The sequence below is a fragment of the Somniosus microcephalus genome, chromosome 6 (genome assembly GCF_052327205.1).
Source record: "Somniosus microcephalus isolate GS21.2 chromosome 6, FLI_Smic_1.0, whole genome shotgun sequence".
Taxonomy (NCBI): Eukaryota; Metazoa; Chordata; class Chondrichthyes; order Squaliformes; family Somniosidae; genus Somniosus; species Somniosus microcephalus.
This window is the reverse complement of record NC_140992.1, coordinates 276494003-276510003: the sequence shown is the minus strand read 5'-3', so window position 1 is coordinate 276510003 and position 16001 is coordinate 276494003. Positions and strand designations below refer to the sequence as shown.

At 48.8% G+C, this 16001-nt stretch overlaps 1 protein-coding gene across 1 annotated transcript in view; it reads right to left on the bottom strand.

Annotated features, from left to right (window-relative positions):
- Positions 1–12523: 12523 nt before the first annotated feature.
- ca7 (carbonic anhydrase VII) overlaps positions 12524–16001 on the bottom strand; it is a 41833-nt gene continuing 38355 nt past the window's right edge. The window contains exon 7 of the mRNA XM_085991868.1: positions 12524–12714. Within this exon, the coding sequence (XP_085847994.1) occupies positions 12589–12714 (126 nt within the window). The 3' untranslated portion in view covers positions 12524–12588. The remainder of the gene's footprint in view (positions 12715–16001) is intronic.

Genomic DNA, 16001 nt, shown 5'->3' with positions numbered 1-16001 from the left:
GCAAAGAAGAGAACAGCTGTCAGTGTGCCGAGGAACTTTGATGTGTGGATCCAGAGTGGTGATTCCACCCAAACTCCAGCATAAAGTGCTAAAGGAGCTTCACGAGGGGCATCTGGGTGGAGTGAAAATGAAGAACCTAGCCAGAGCGTTTGTGTGGTGGCCAGGTATCAATGGAGACATCGAAGAAATGACCAAGAGCTGTCTAGGATGCCAGAAGGTCCAAAATGCCCCACCACAAGCTCCTCTACCTCCATGGGAGTGGCCCTCATCTCCATGGCAAAGGGTACATATTGACTTTGCTGGTCCATTTATGGACTCAATGTTCTTAATCGCGGTGGATGCACACTCCAAGTGGCCGGAGGTAATAAAGATGTCCTCCACCACCACGGAAAAAACCATCACAGTATTAAGGACCATATTTGCCAGGAATGGGCTGCCGGAACAGATCTGTTCTGATAATGGACCGCAATTTGTGTCCGAAGAATTCAGGAAGTTCTTAAAAAACAATGGGGTTAAGCACTACACGTCCGCCCCATACCATCCCGCCACCAATGGATTAGCTGAAAGGTTTGTCCAGACCTTCAAGAAGGCCATAAAGGCCATGGGTAAGGAAGACATAAATCTACAACATAAGGTAGATAACTTCTTGTTGGCGTACAGGAATGCAACACATGCGGTTACAAACCAAACTCCCGCCATGATGTTTTTCAATAGAAGACTAAGATGCCGGCTGGATTTGATCAAGCCAAACATCAGAAGGGACGTAGAGAACCGGCAATTTCAAGGCATGAATGAAAGGCCAACTAGAACCTTCCAGATAGGTCAACAAGTTTTGGCCCCGGACTACCGTACCGAGAAATAGCAGCCTGGAACTATTTGCACACGACTAGGACCGCTGATGTATACCGTGGACATTGGTGAAAGCATAATAAGGCGCCATGTTGACCAGATCATAGAGTCATCCGAAAAGGGACAACCTACTCCACAACTCTATACGCCTAATGATGATGCAGAAATACCCATAGGATCTACCTCCAATCCGGTGATACTGGAATCAGATGAACCCGACACTGGCATTCAAGCCGAATCGACCTTGCCAACAGAACCTACTACACCACCGAAAACTACTACACCACCGAGGTGTTATCCGGACTGAGTCAGGAAGCCTCCAGAGAGACTGAATCTGTGAACTGTTGTACATGAAGTTGTGTATATGTTATGATGTTATGTTAATGGGGAATATATATATTGTTAAGCTAAAAAGGGAGGATTGTGGTGTATGTAACCGTTCCACCTTTAAGAGAACTATTTTAAGAGTGGCACTACTTTATCTTGGCTGCTGTATACTGTAATACCGGTGGTGACCACACCGGTATATAAGTGCTGTGTAATGATTTATTGGGCAGTTCCGCCCTGACCTTCGACTAGTAAAGGCCTGTTAAAAGTTACTCTTGTGGTCTGTGTAGTAATTCTCATTATAACACACAGACTTAACACCTCCCAAACCCATGACCTCTTCCACCTAGAAGGACAAGGGCAACAGGCGCATGGGAACATGGGATCCTACGGCGAGTGTCTCACCTCCTCACTCCCCAAAGCCTTTCCACCATCTACAAGGCACAAGTAAGGAGTGTGATGGAATGTCCTCCACTTGCCTGGATGAGTGCAGCTCCAACAACACTCAAGAAGCTCGACACCACCCAGGAACAAAGCAGCCTGCTTGATCGGCAGCCCATCCATCACTTTAAACATTCACTCCCTCACCACCGGCGCACCGTGGCTGCAGTGTGTACCATCTACAAGATGCACTGCAGCAACTCGCCAAGGCTTCTTCGGCAGCACCTCCCAAACCCACGACCTGTTCCGTCTAGAAGGACAAGGGCAGCAGGCGCATGGGAACACCACCACCTCCAAGTTCCCCATCAAGTCACACACCATCCTGACTTGGAAATATATCGGCCGTTCCTTCATCTTCGCTGGGTCAAAATCCTGGAACTCCCTCCCTAACAGCACTGTGGGAGCACCTTCACCACACGGACTGCAGCGGTTCAAGAAGGCGGCTCACCACCACCTTCTCGAGGGCAACTAGGGATGGGCAATAAATGCTGGCCCCCCAGCGACGCCCGAGAAAGAAAGAAAATAACTAGTATACTGTATCTGTACAGGTAGATTATACATATGTGTATATAAATCGATAATTTATTTGTAGGTTGTTTGCTTTCTAATCTTTTCTGGGTTTTTTCAAATCAACCCAATTTCCCCCTGATCGATTGTTGATCAGGAATGATTCCTGTTGGGCCATTGACCCAGAGCTCATATTCTCCAGGGACATAAAACTGGTGTAAATAAAGAAGGAAAATGATATGGTTGCAACTTGGAATAGTCGTCCCTTTATTTTACTTTGGTACAGTTTAATCCTGATCAAACCCAATCTCATTTACTCAGACTTGTTATCCTTGGATTAGTGACTTTGTTACTCAAAAGAGATCAGCCTCTTAAATGTTGCCCCATCTTAAACAGCTCAATCAGGAAAGAAGAAATCCTAAAACTCCAAGAAACACTGAACAAAACCCTACATGGCCGTAATATAAACAGAGAACTGGTCAGTAAAGTATCTCAGGGAGAAAAGTTGATGTTATGGATGGGGCCATTCATCAGAACTGGTCAATCAGGCTGGAGACAGAATCCTAGAATGACACAGCACAGGAGGAGGCCATTCGGCCCATCGTGCCTGTGCCGGCTCTTTGAAAGACCTCTCCAATTAGTCCCATTCCCCCCTGCTCTTTCCCCAGAGCCCTGCAAATTTTTTCCCTTCAAGTATTTCTCCAATTCCCTTTTGAAAGTTACTATTGAATCTGCTTCCACCGCCCTTTCAGGCAGCGCATTCCAGATCACAACAACTCGCTGCATTAATAAAAAATGTTTCCTCATCTCGTCTCTGGTTCTTTTGCCAATTAACTTAAATCTGTGTCCTCTGGTTACCAACCTTTCTGCCACTGAAAACAGCTTCTCCTTATTTACTCTATCAAATTTTGAACACCTCTATCAAATCTCCCCATAACCTTCTCTGTTCTAAAGAGAACAATCCCAGTTTCTCTCCACATAACTGAAGTCCCTCATCCCTGGTACCAGACTGGTAAATCTCCTCTGCACCCTCTCCAAGGCCTTGACATCCTTCCTAACGGGTGGTGCCCAGAACCCAGAACTGGCCAATCAGGCTGGAGATATTGTGTTACAGAATTGGCCAATCAGGCAGGAGACAATCTGTTACAGAACTGGCCAATCAGACTGAAGACAGCAATTATGGAACTGGCCAATCAGGCTGGAGATAGTTCATTACAGAACTGGCCAATCAGAGTGGAGACAATCCGTTACCGAACTGGCTAAAAGGAAGACTTGCATTTATGTGGCATGTTGTCACACCTCTCGGTCAGGTCCCAAAGTGCTTCACACACAATGAATTACTTTGACGTGCAATGACTTGTTATGTGGGTAAACGCGGCAGCCATTTTGTGCTCAGGAAGATCCCATGAAGAGCAATGAGCTGAATGACCACAATCTATTTTAGTTGGTTCTGGTTGAGGGAGGAACGTTGGCCCCTGTTCTTCTTCGAATAATGCCGTGGGATCTTTTAACACCCACCTGAACAACCAGGACATAGACAGGCTTAATGCCTCATCCGAAAGATGGCACCTCCAACAGTGCAGCACTCCCTCAGTACTGCACTGGGAGTGTCGGCCTAGATTTTGCGCCCACGTCTCTGGAGTGGGAGCTTGAACCCACAACCTTCTGACTCAGAGGCAAGGGTGCTACCCACTGAGCCTAGATGGTTAAAACAAAAAGGGGAAGGAGAACTTTTAAAGACTCCTAAGATGGTACCTCTTCCCCTCCCCTGATGAATGCCCAATTACCCCCTTGTAAAAGATCCCACGGATATAATTCGAAGAAGAGCAGTGTGGGGGGGGGGGGGTGGTGGGGGGGAGTTCTCCCCGGTGTCCTGGGGCCAATATTTATCCCTCAATCAACATCACTAAAAACAGATTATCTGGTCATTATCACATTGCTGTTTGTGGGAGCTTGCTGTGCGCAAATTGGCTGCAGCGTTTCCCACATTACAACAGTGACTCCACTTCAAAAGTACTGATTGGCTGTGAAGCGCTTTGGGACGTCCTGAGGTTGGGAAAGGCGCTATAGAAATGCAAGTTCTGTCTTTTTGTAAAGTGTGAGATGTGAGGAGCGCTGTAGCTGTTCTTGTAGAGTTCAAAAATGCTGGCGACAAAGGAGCTGAGGGGTTTAATAGCCTATTAAAAGGTACTAAAATACTGAAATGCGATGTAATAGAATCCAAAGGTCAGGCTCAGGCATTTGAAAATGCAACAAGAGCGAGATAACTGCATGAACTTTTTATTTTATTTATTCATTCACAGGATGTGTGCGTTGTCGGCATTTATTGTCCGTCATAATTGCCCTTGAGATCGTCAATGGCTGCAGTCCACGTGGTGAATTCTTCTGTAGCGGTTTGATACAATCCGGTTGCCATTGGCTTTTCAATCCAAAAAAGAAAAGACTTGCATTTCTATAGCGCCTTTCACGACCACCAAACGTCTCAAAACGCTTTACAGCCAATGAAACACTTTTTGAAGTGTAGTCACTGTTGTAATGTAGGAAGCAGGCCAGCCAATTTGCGCACAGCAAGCTCCCACAAACAGCAATGTGATAATGACCAGATCATCTGTTTTTAGTGATGTTGGTTGAGGGATAAATATTGGACCCAGGACACCGGGGAGAACGTCCCTGCTCCTCTTCAAAATAGCGGCCGTGGGATCTTTCACGTCCACCTGAGGGGGCAGACGGAGCCTCGGTTTAACGTCTCATCCAAAAGACGGCACCTCCAACAGTGCAGCACTCCCTCGGCACGGCACATGATCTTATTGAATGGCGGAGCAGGCTCGAGGGGCTGTATGGCCGACTCCTGCTCCTATTTCCTTATGTTCTTATGGAGTGCCAGCCTGGGGTTTTGAGCTCAAGTCTCTGGAGTGGGACTTGACCCCACGACCTTCAGACCGAGAGGCGAGAGAGCTGCCCACTGCGCCACAACTGACACATTTATTTCGATTTATTTAATCCAGATTTATTTGACTGAATTCAAATTCACAAACTGCCCTGGAGGGATTTGAACTCAATGTCTCACAAGAATTATTAGGCCCGGCCTCTGGGTTACTAGTCCAATAACATAACCGCCATATGACTGTGCAAATGACTGCTGAAAATTGAAGGGGGGTTGGAAGGTTTGCGAGTGCAGGTCTAGTCAGCGAGTGCCAGCTGGCTAGACAATAGCGGGAGTGAGTATTTCTCTCTTTTCAGTACAAGCTTGAATTCTGTGGTGTTAAATTTCTCGGGATTAAGGTGTAGTGGGGACAGTTGGTAAATAAAGCGCCCTAGAGTATATCTGTAACTGGGGTATTGAATTAATTTTTAAATTAATTAAAGGAGTAAGTCATGGCAGGAGAGCTCAGACCCGTGTTCTGCTCCTCTTGCTCCATGTGGGAAATCAGGGACGCTGCCAGTGTCCCTGACGACCATGTGTGCGGGAAATGCATCCAGCTGCAGCTACTTGTAGACCGCATTGCGGCGCTCGAGCTGCGGGTGGATGGGTTGTGGAGCATGCGCGATGCTGAGAGGCTCGTGGATACCACGTTTAGCGAGTTGTGCACGCCTCAGGGTAGGGCAGCACAGGGACTAACCATCAGGCGGAGCAACAAAGGCAGGCAGGTAGTGCAGGGAACCCCTGCGGACATCCCCCTTTCAAACAGGTATACCGCTTTGGATACTGTTGAGGGGGATGACTCACCAGGGGAAGGCAGCAGCAGCCAACTTCCTGGCACTGGGGGTGCTCCTGCTGCCCAGGAGGGGGGGGAAAAGAGTGGGAGAGCAATAGTGGTAGGGGATTCTATAGTAAGGGGAACAGATAGGCGTTTCTGTGGCCGCAAACGTGACTCCAGGATGGTTTGTTGCCTCCCTGGTGCCAGGGTCAAGGATGTCACTGAGCGGCTGCAGGGCATTCTGGAGGGGGAGGGTGAACAGCCAGTGGTCGTGGTCCACATTGGTACCAACGACATAGGTAAAAAGAGGGATGAGGTCCTGCATCAAGAATTTAGGGAGCTAGGTAACAGATTAAAGGGCAGGACCTCAAAGGGTGTAATCTCTGGATTACTCCCAGTGCCACGTGCTAGTAAGTATAGGAATGGGAGGATAGAGCAGATGAATGCGTGGCTAAAGAGTTGGTGTAGGGGGGAGGGTTTTACTTTCCTGGATCACTGGGCCTGCTTCTGGGAAAGGTGGGACTTGTACAAGTCGGACGGGTTGCACCTGAACCAGAGCGGGACAAATATCCTTGCGGGGAGGTTTGCTAGCACTGTCGGGGGGGGTTTAAACTAACTTGGCAGGGGGATGGGATACAGAGGGAAGCTGAAATAGGGGGGGATGTGCTGCCAATTATGGAGGAAAAAACAAGTCAGCTTGGTAGACAGGGCAAATATATAAGGGCAAGGCTGGATGGCATCTATTTTAATGCAAGGAGTCTTGCAAATAAGGTGGATGAACTGAAGGTGTTGATAAACACATGGGAGTATGATATTGTTGCTATCACGGAGACATGGTTGAGGGAGGGGCAAGACTGGCAGCTCAATATTCCGGGGTACAGAATCTTCAGGCGAGACAGAGGGGGAGGTATAAGAGGAGGGGGTGTCGCAATATTAATTAAGGAGTCAATTACTGCAGTAAGGAGGGATGATATATTAGCAGGGTCCTCTAATGAGGCCATATGGGTGGAGCTTAAAAACAAAAAGGGGGCAAGCACTTTGCTGGGAGTGTACTATAGGCCTCCAAACAGTCAGGGGGAAATAGAGGAACAGATATGTAGGCAAATCTCAGAGAAATGTGCAAATAATAGGGTAATAATAATGGGGGATTTCAACTTCCCCAATATTAACTGGGATAGTCAAAGTGTGAAAGGCTCAGAGGGTGTAGAATTCTTAAAGTGCATCCAGGAGAGCTTTTTGAGCCAGCATGTAGAAAGTCCTACAAGAGAGGGGGCGGTACTGGACCTAATTCTAGGGAATGTGGCCGGCCAAGTGGAAAAAGTGCTAGTAGGTGAGCACTTTGGTGATAGTGACCATAATATGGTAAGATTTAAGGTGGTCATGGAAAAGGACAGGGATGGGCCGGAAATAAAGGTTCTAAATTGGGGGAAGGCCGATTTTAATAGGATAAGGCAGGATCTGGCCAAAATGGACTGGGATCAGCTACTTGTAGGAAAATCCGCATCGGAGCAATGGGAGGCTTTCAGAAGGGAGATTGAGATCATACAAGGGCAACATGTTCCCATAAATGTCAAGAGTGGTTCCAAAAACCACAGGGAACCGTGGATGTCAGGGGATATACGGGAATGGATTAGGAAAAAAAGGAGGGCTTTTGGTAGATACAAAAGGCTAAAGACGGAGGAAGCCCTAGAGGAGTACCAAAAGTGCAGGGGGATACTTAAAAAAGAAATTAGGAGATCAAGGAGGGGCCATGAAATAACACTGGCGAGCAAAATAAAGGAAAATCCGAAGATGTTTTATAAGTATATTAAGGGTAAAAGGATAACTAGGGAAAAAATAGGGCCCATTAGGGACAAAAGTGGCAATCTGTGTGTGGAGCCGGAAGATGTAGGAGGGGTTCTAAATGAATTTTTTGCATCTGTTTTCACTATGGAGAAGGACGATGTAGACATAGAAATAGGGCGGGGGGACTGTGATATGCTCGAACATATTAACATCGAGAGGGAGGAGGTATTGGCGGTTTTAGCTGGCCTAAAAATGGATAAATCCCCAGGCCCGGATGAAATGTACCCCAGGCTGCTGTGTGAGGCAAAGGAGGAGATTGCGGGGGCTCTAACACATATATTCAGGACCTCTCTGGCCACAGGGGATGTGCCAGAGGACTGGAGAACCGCTAATGTAGTACCATTATTCAAGAAGGGTAGTAGGGAAAAACCGGGGAACTACAGGCCAGTGAGCCTAACATCAGTGGTAGGAAAATTACTGGAAAAAATCCTGAGGGACAAAATTTGTCTCCACTTGGAGAGGCAAGGATTAATCAGGGATAGTCAACATGGCTTTGTCAAGGGAAGATCATGTCTGACTAATTTGATTGAATTTTTTGAGGGGGTGACTAGGTGTGTGGATGAGGGTAACGCAGTGGATGTGGTATACATGGATTTCAGTAAGGCCTTCGATAAAGTCCCGCACAGGAGACTGGTCAAGAAGGTAAGAGCCCATGGAATCCAGGGTGCCTTGGCACATTGGATACAAAACTGGCTTAGTGGCAGAAGGCAGAGGGTGATGGTCGAAGGTTGTTTTTGTGACTGGAAACCTGTGGCCAGTGGGGTACCACAGGGATCGGTGCTGGGTCCCTTGCTGTTTGTGGTCTACATTAATGACTTGGATATGAATGTAAAGGGTATGATCAGTAAATTCGCGGATGATACTAAAATTGGTAGGGTGGTAAATAGCGAGGAGGGTAGCCTCAGTCTGCAGAACGATATAGATGGGTTGGTCAGATGGGCGGAACAGTGGCAAATGGAATTTAACCCGGAAAAGTGCGAGGTGATGCACTTTGGGGGGTCTAACAAGGCAAGGGAATACACAATGAAGGGAAAGACCCTAGGCAAGACGGAGGGTCAGAGGGATCTGGGTGTGCAGGTACACAGATCCCTGAAGGCGGCGGAACAGGTGGATAAGGTGGTAAAAAAGGCATATGGGATACTTGCCTTCATTAGCCGAGGCATAGAATATAAGAGCAAGGAGGTTATGATGGAGCTGTATAAAACACTGGTTAGGCCACAGCTGGAATATTGTGTGCAGTTCTGGTCGCCACACTACAGGAAGGATGTGATCGCGTTAGAGAGGGTGCAGAGGAGGTTCACCAGGATGTTACCAGGGCTGGAGCGCTTCAGCTATGAAGAGAGACTGGGCAGATTGGGTTTGTTTTCCTTGGAGCAGAGGAGGCTGAGGGGGGACATGATTGAGGTGTACAAAATTGTGAGGGGCATAGATAGGATGGATGCTGAGGAGCTTTTCCCCTTAGTAGAGGGGTCAATAACTAGGGGGCATAGATTCAAGGTAAAGGGCGGGAGGTTTAGAGGGGATTTGAGAAAGAACTTTATCACCCAGAGGGTGGTTGGAGTCTGGAACTCACTGCCTGAAAGGGTTGTGGAGGCAGAAACCCTCACAACATTTAAGAAGCATTTGGATGAGCATTTGAAATGCCATAGCATACAAGGCTACGGGCCAAATGCTGGAATATGGGATTAGATTAGACAGGGCTTGATGGCCGGCATGGACACGATGGGCTGAAGGGCCTCTATCCGTGCTGTATTACTCTATGACTCTATGAGAATATCACAGCCAACCACAATCCTGTCCACATCCATCACCCAGGCCCTTGCTCTGCAGTAGCCCCTCTTGGAAGGTCTGACTTTTCCCTATGAGGAGAGTTTGAGTAGAATGGGCCTCTATTCTCCAGAGTTTAGAAGAATGAGAGTTGATCTCATTGAAATGTCTAAAATTCCTACAGGGCTTGACAGGGTCGATGCAGGGAGAATGTTTCCCCTGGCTGGGGAGTCTAGAACCAGGGGTCACAGTCTCAGAATAAGGGGTTGCCATGTAGGACTGAGATGTGGAGGAATTTCTTCACTCAGAGGGCGGTGAATCTTTGGAATTCTCTGCCCCAGAGGGCTGTGGAGGCTCAGTCTATAACCTGGTGTTGTGTGACTTTTTTCATTTGTCCACCCCAGTCCAACTCCGGCATCTCCACACCACGAGTATATTCAAGACAGAGATCGATAGATTTTTGGATATTAAGGGATATGGGGATAGTGCAGGAAAGTGGAGTTGAGGTGTAAGATCAGCCATGATCTTATTGAATGGCGGAGCAGGCTCGAGGGGCCGAATGGCCGACTCCTGCTCATATTTCTTATGTTCTCATGTTCTCCCGAGTCCAGAATAGTGAAGCTCTCAATTCTTTTGCAGCTAATATCAGTTAGTTTACAGGGGGCTGAATGCGGGAAACTTTTAGTCGCAGAGCTAGCTTAGCGCAGATCAGCATGAACGTGGGATCTTGCTGGCCGCAGGGTTCAGTACCACTCCAGGTAATGACTTTAACCACTAAACCATCAGCACAGCTCAAACCCACATCCCTCTACCGGCCACAGGACACGCTCCCTTCTCCGCCAGTTCTGCTGAATCGTCAGAGTGGAAACCAGAAATAGGAAAATATTACGTAATATTCTAAAGTAAAATTGTTCTGCTGTGCTCCCACATCCGGTGTGAATCAGTTATTTTCTAAAGCAAGTGAAACAAACGCAGGGAGTCTGTGTAATTATAAACACTCCACCCGGGAGATCTGCTGAAGAGTCACTTCTTTCTGAGGAGGTTGATGAGGTAATTATCTGAAACAAATAATTCTTCATGTTCCAAGTATTTTTGACTTGCATTTCTATGGCGCTTTTCACGACCTCCGAACATCCCAACGCGCTTTACAGCCAATGAAGTACTTTTTGCAGTGTAATCACTGTTGTAATGTGGGAAACGCGGCAGCCAATTTGCACACAGCAAGCTCCCACAAACAGCAATGTGATAATGACCAGATAATCTGTTTTAGTGATGTTGATGGAGGGATAAATATTGGCCCCAGGATACCAGGGAGAACTCCCCTGCTCTTGTTCGAAATAGTGGCCTTGGCATCTTTTATGTCCACCTGAGGGAGCAGACGGGGGTCTCAGTTTAAGGTCGCGTCCGAAAGACGGCACCTCCGACAGTGCGGCACTCCCTCACTGGGAGTGTCAGCCTGGATTTTGTGCTCAAGTCTCTGGAGCGGGAACTTGATTCCACAACCTTCTGACTCAGAGGCAAGGGTGCCACCCACTGATCGCGCTACAAAGTGCTGTCACCTGCAGTGTGGTGAGGTCTCTATCCCGTCGCGAATCCCCAGATTATGAGTGGACAATCGGACAGTACCGAGCAGGCGTAGAGATGCAACTAAATTAAAAAACCCACCTCAGGACGAACTAATCATCACTTGAAGCGTTCAGTCAGTGGCTTAATTTCCCCAGGGAATTGGGTAAATAGCAGGTCGGGCAGAAGGAGGGGGGTAAAAATAACAATTGTATTCACCTCCTTCTTGCATCGCTTTAACAAAAGACAAAACACAACTATAATGAAATGGAACCACTTGATTATTGAACAGCTGTTCAATCTAATAAATTACAGGAAAGGAAAATGAACGATTAAAAACAGAAATCACCGCAATTGGAGACTTCGCAATGAGTGAAAACCATGAACAGATCCTGATTCCCGCACGATTCTTCACGGCATCGAATAGACGTTAAGCCGTTTCATTCTTGGCGCTGTATCCTTTAGTCTGTATAACAGAGCGGTTATTCAACGGGTTTCAGTGGATGTGCAATGCTTTCGGATAGTCAACATAGATAATATATAACTGCAGTCTTATGTTAGGTCAAGAGCAATGATCCCTCTTATTTTTTTTGGCTGCGCGGCCCTTTCAAAATACAGCGCGTGAGCGTCCAGAGAGCTGCGTGGCCGCACAACTTAAAGGGAACATTGGTCGAGAGGTGCGTGGCCAGCCCCGGGGGTAGTTTCACACAGCCTGTGGTATAACTGCAGTCCAGTGTGAACCCAAGTTTATCAAGTTCCCTTGTTTGATTGGGGGGGTGGGTGGGGGGGAGGAGGGGCGAGGCAGGGGAGAAGCTGAGGAGTAAGAGCTGGACCCATAAGCTCAAAGCTCCACTGACCTGGCTGGGAGGTGGCAGTGTAGGGTAGGCCCGAGATTGGTATCTACAGCCCATGGCCCCTAAAACACATCTCTAGTTTTTATTCATTCTGGGGATGTGGGCGTCGCTGGCACGGCCAGCATTTACTGCCCATCCCCTAGTTGCAGGACCTCCTTCCGGCAGACCGGGCAAGGACGGCGGGTTTCCTTCCCTAAAGGGTCATTAGTGAACCAGTTGGGTTTTTACGGCAATCCGACAACTTTTACTGACACCAGCTTTTTTATTTCCCAGATTTTTCAACTGATTTGAATTCTGAAATCGCCGTGCTGGGGCTTGAACTCTCACTCACTGGATTGTTAGTCCTGTAACATAACTATGTATTTAGTCTTTAACTGTTGTTGAAGGAATTATTTAAGGACACACACACACACACACACACACACACATGCATTATTTATCACACGGTGCTGGGGGGTGAAGACGGGGCACAGAGTAGGACTGCAACCTGACGCCACACAGAGACACTTTCCATAGTTCACAGCCAAGGGCAGGCGAGACGACGGGGGTTCGGTTTAGTGCTGATGGGAAATGGGAACGACAGGTCAACAGGCCAATTTTCCTTCCGGTCTGCTTTGTGCATGCTTTGCTCCGTCCTTCCCACCCCCCCCCCCCCCCCCCCCCCACCCCCACCCCTGGCCCCCACGGGTCTGTTGGCTTGGGTTTTGATCGGGTGTCAGCGAGAAGGTGGGTGGTGCCTACGATTGGAAGGAAGCAAGGACTGTTCGCCCCTTGAGGGGCTGAGGGGGCCGGAAGTTGTCCACCATTTGCAGCTTCTCAGAATCTTCCTCTCTCGAGAACAGGAGCATTCGGAACTTAGCCATCTGCACAGAAAACAGGGAATAAGTGTCACAAAAGCAAAATACTGTGGATGCTGGAAATCTGAAATAAAAACAGAAAATGCGGGAAATACTCAGCGGGTCAGGGCAGCATCTGTGGAGAGAGAAACAGAGTTAACGTTTCAGGTCGATGACCCTTCGTCAGAATGGGAAGAAGTGAACATTTCACACAAAGGGTGGGAGAAGTGTGGAACTCTCTCCCACAAAGTGCAGTAGATGCTCAATTAAACATTTTAAATCTGTGATCGATAGATTTTCGCTAGACAAGGGTATAAAAGGGTATGGAGCCAGGGCGGGTGGATGGAATTAAGATACAGATCAGTCATGATCTCATTGAATGGCGGAACAGGCTCGAGGGGCTGAAAGGCCACTTCCTGTCCCTATTACAACAAGAGGTTCAAGTCCCACTCAAGAGACTCGAGCACATAATCTTGCCTGACGCTCCCAGTGCAGCACTGAGGGAGCGCCGCACTGTCGGAGGGGCGGTGCCGAGGGAGCGCCGCACCGTCGGAGGGGCGGTGCCGAGGGAGCGCCGCACTGTCGGAGGGGCAGTACTGAGGGAGCGCCGCACCGGCGGAGGGGCGGTACTGAGGGAGCGCCGCACTGTCGGAGGGACAGTACTGAGCAAGGGCCACACTGTCTGAGATGCTGTCTTTCCAATGAGATGCTAAATCGATGCCCTGTCTGCCCTCAGGTAGATGTGAAACACCCCATGCACTGGAGTTCTATCTCAGAGGCGAACGAGCTACCCACTGAGCCACGGCTGACTAAACCAATTAAAGTCATCCCTTAATTAGCCGCACACAACCCCGGGAATGAGAGGCTTTTGTAGACTCGAGGTGGTTAAAGGCAAATTTTCTGATCGATGTACCAAAGGAAATCCAGGTGTTTCGTGTTGTTTAGGTTTCTCCGTGTCTGACATTTGAACAACTTAATCCAAGGGTGAGGTTTCGAAGCACTGCTCTGGCCACCTGCCACGGTCCAGTTGGAGTGGAGCTAATTTATAAACCCGACAGCACTGAGCAGTGTGAAGGAACGCACACCTCAGACACACAGGACCTGCGCACACACGGCCACACATCCACCGCTCCCACACCCACATGTCCATGCTCGTACCCCACGCGAGCATACGTCCACACTCGCACCCCGCGCGATCACACACCCACACCTCCACCTCACCCACACCCACACGTCCACGCTCGTACCCCGCGCGAGCACACGCCCACATGTCCACCTCACCCACACCTCCACGCTCGTACCCCGCGCGAGCACACGCCCACACTCGCACCCCCCGCGATCACACACCCACACATCCACCTCACCCACACCCACACCCACACCGCTCCCACACATCCACGCTCGTACCCCGCGCAGCACACGCCCACACATCCACACCCCGCGCGAGCACACGCCCACGCCCGCACGCAGACCACAGGGATCACTCTGCCACACAGCGTCTCGAGGGCGATTAGGGACGGGCAATAAATACCGGGCTTGCCAGCCACGCCCACATCCCAGGAACAATTTTTTTTAAATACACCTATCAAAACCAGAGTACGTGAAACTAGTTAGTACACAGTTCCCAGCATTATTCTGTTCAGACACAAAGAAACTAGTCGTACACTGCGGGGATTAAACAAACCAGGCTGATTAGATATCCCATTCAGCCCCTCCAGCCTGTTCCACCATTCAATCAGATCGTGGCTGATCTGTATCTCAACTCCACTTACCCGTCTTTTCTCCATTTCCCTTAATACTCTTGCCCAACAATAATCTATCGATCACTTTTACTGATACCAGCGTTTGAATTTTCAGATTGATTTTTAATTTAAAACCGAATTCAAATTCCCAAACTGCCCTGGTGGGATTTGAAGGGACAGATTATCAGTCCGGTAACAGAACCACTACACCACCGCACCATCACCGACGGTGCTCGCTGTGGTTTCAAGTGATTCCACTGACTTCAGGATGACTCATTTTGGCCCACACCCCCACTTCTAACACTCACTCACAACATGGAGGAGGCTTACATAAAGCCGTGGCTCAGTGGGTGGCACTCTCTCTCATCACTGAGTCAGAAGGTCGTGGGTTCAAGTCCCACTCCAGAGACTTGAGCACAAAAATCTAGGCTGACACTCCAGGGCAGTGCTGAGGGAGCGCTGCACTGTCGGAGGTGCTGTCTTTTGGATGAGATGTTAAACTGAGGCCCCGTCTGCTCTCTCAGGTGGACGTAAAAGATCCCACGGGCACTATTTCGAAGAAGAGCAGGGGAGTTCTCCCCGGTGTCCCGGCCAATATTTATCCCTCAATCAACATCACTAAAACAGATTATCTGGTCATTATCACATTGCTGTTTGTGGGAGCTTGCTGTGTGGAAATTGGCTGCTGCGTTTCCCACATTACAACAGTGACGACACTTCAAAAGTGTTTTATTGGCTGTAAATCGCTTTGGGATGTCCGGTGGGCGTGAAAGGCGCGATAGAAATGAAAGTCTTTCTTTTTGATGGGCTGACTGTCTATTTTTTGATAATTTATCCGTTAAACTTGCAGCCATTTGGAGCTAATCCCAGGGACTGTCAGCAGAGACCTCTCCATCACAACCACTCTCCGCTCAGGAAGAAACATCCTTCAATCCAGTGTTGGCCCACAGAAAAAAAATCGAGGTCTGGCACTTGGGTTGTGCGAGTAAAAATGATTTAAAAAACACTTCAATCCCAATTAAATTACTCGAGGAATCATCCGTCCTCGGTCTGAAAGAAACACAGCCCCAGCCCCAGCCCCCGCCCCCCCCCCCCACCAAAGGGCACTCACCAGGGCTTCCACTTTCAGAACAGAACTGGAGGGTGGGGGGGGGAGAGGAGATTAAGATTGCAACAACATCATTGCCCCAAGTCCCACTGAAACTAAACTGGCCTCAGATGGTGTCCGTCCTCCCTGCAGCTATGAAGGGGAAACCAGTCAAATTATTAATGACCTGATCCAAACCACATTTTCGTTCCCTGGATCCGATCGTTCAGGAACATGGAGGTTTTTTTAAATTTGCCTAACCTAGAATGCAAAGCTCCTTCCTCCCCCCACAATTTACATAGGCCTAGAAATTGAGTTTTGGCTTAGCCAGGGCTTTAGCGCCGGAAGTTAGTGCCGGCGCTAAGTCCCCCTGCGCGCGCCAAAAATTCAGCAGGGCCGCGCCCAAACGGCTGCCGGCGCTACTGAAGGGTCTTTGCGGCGGTAAATCGGCGCTAACTGCCGTTTCGCGCCGCAATTCCGGCGCT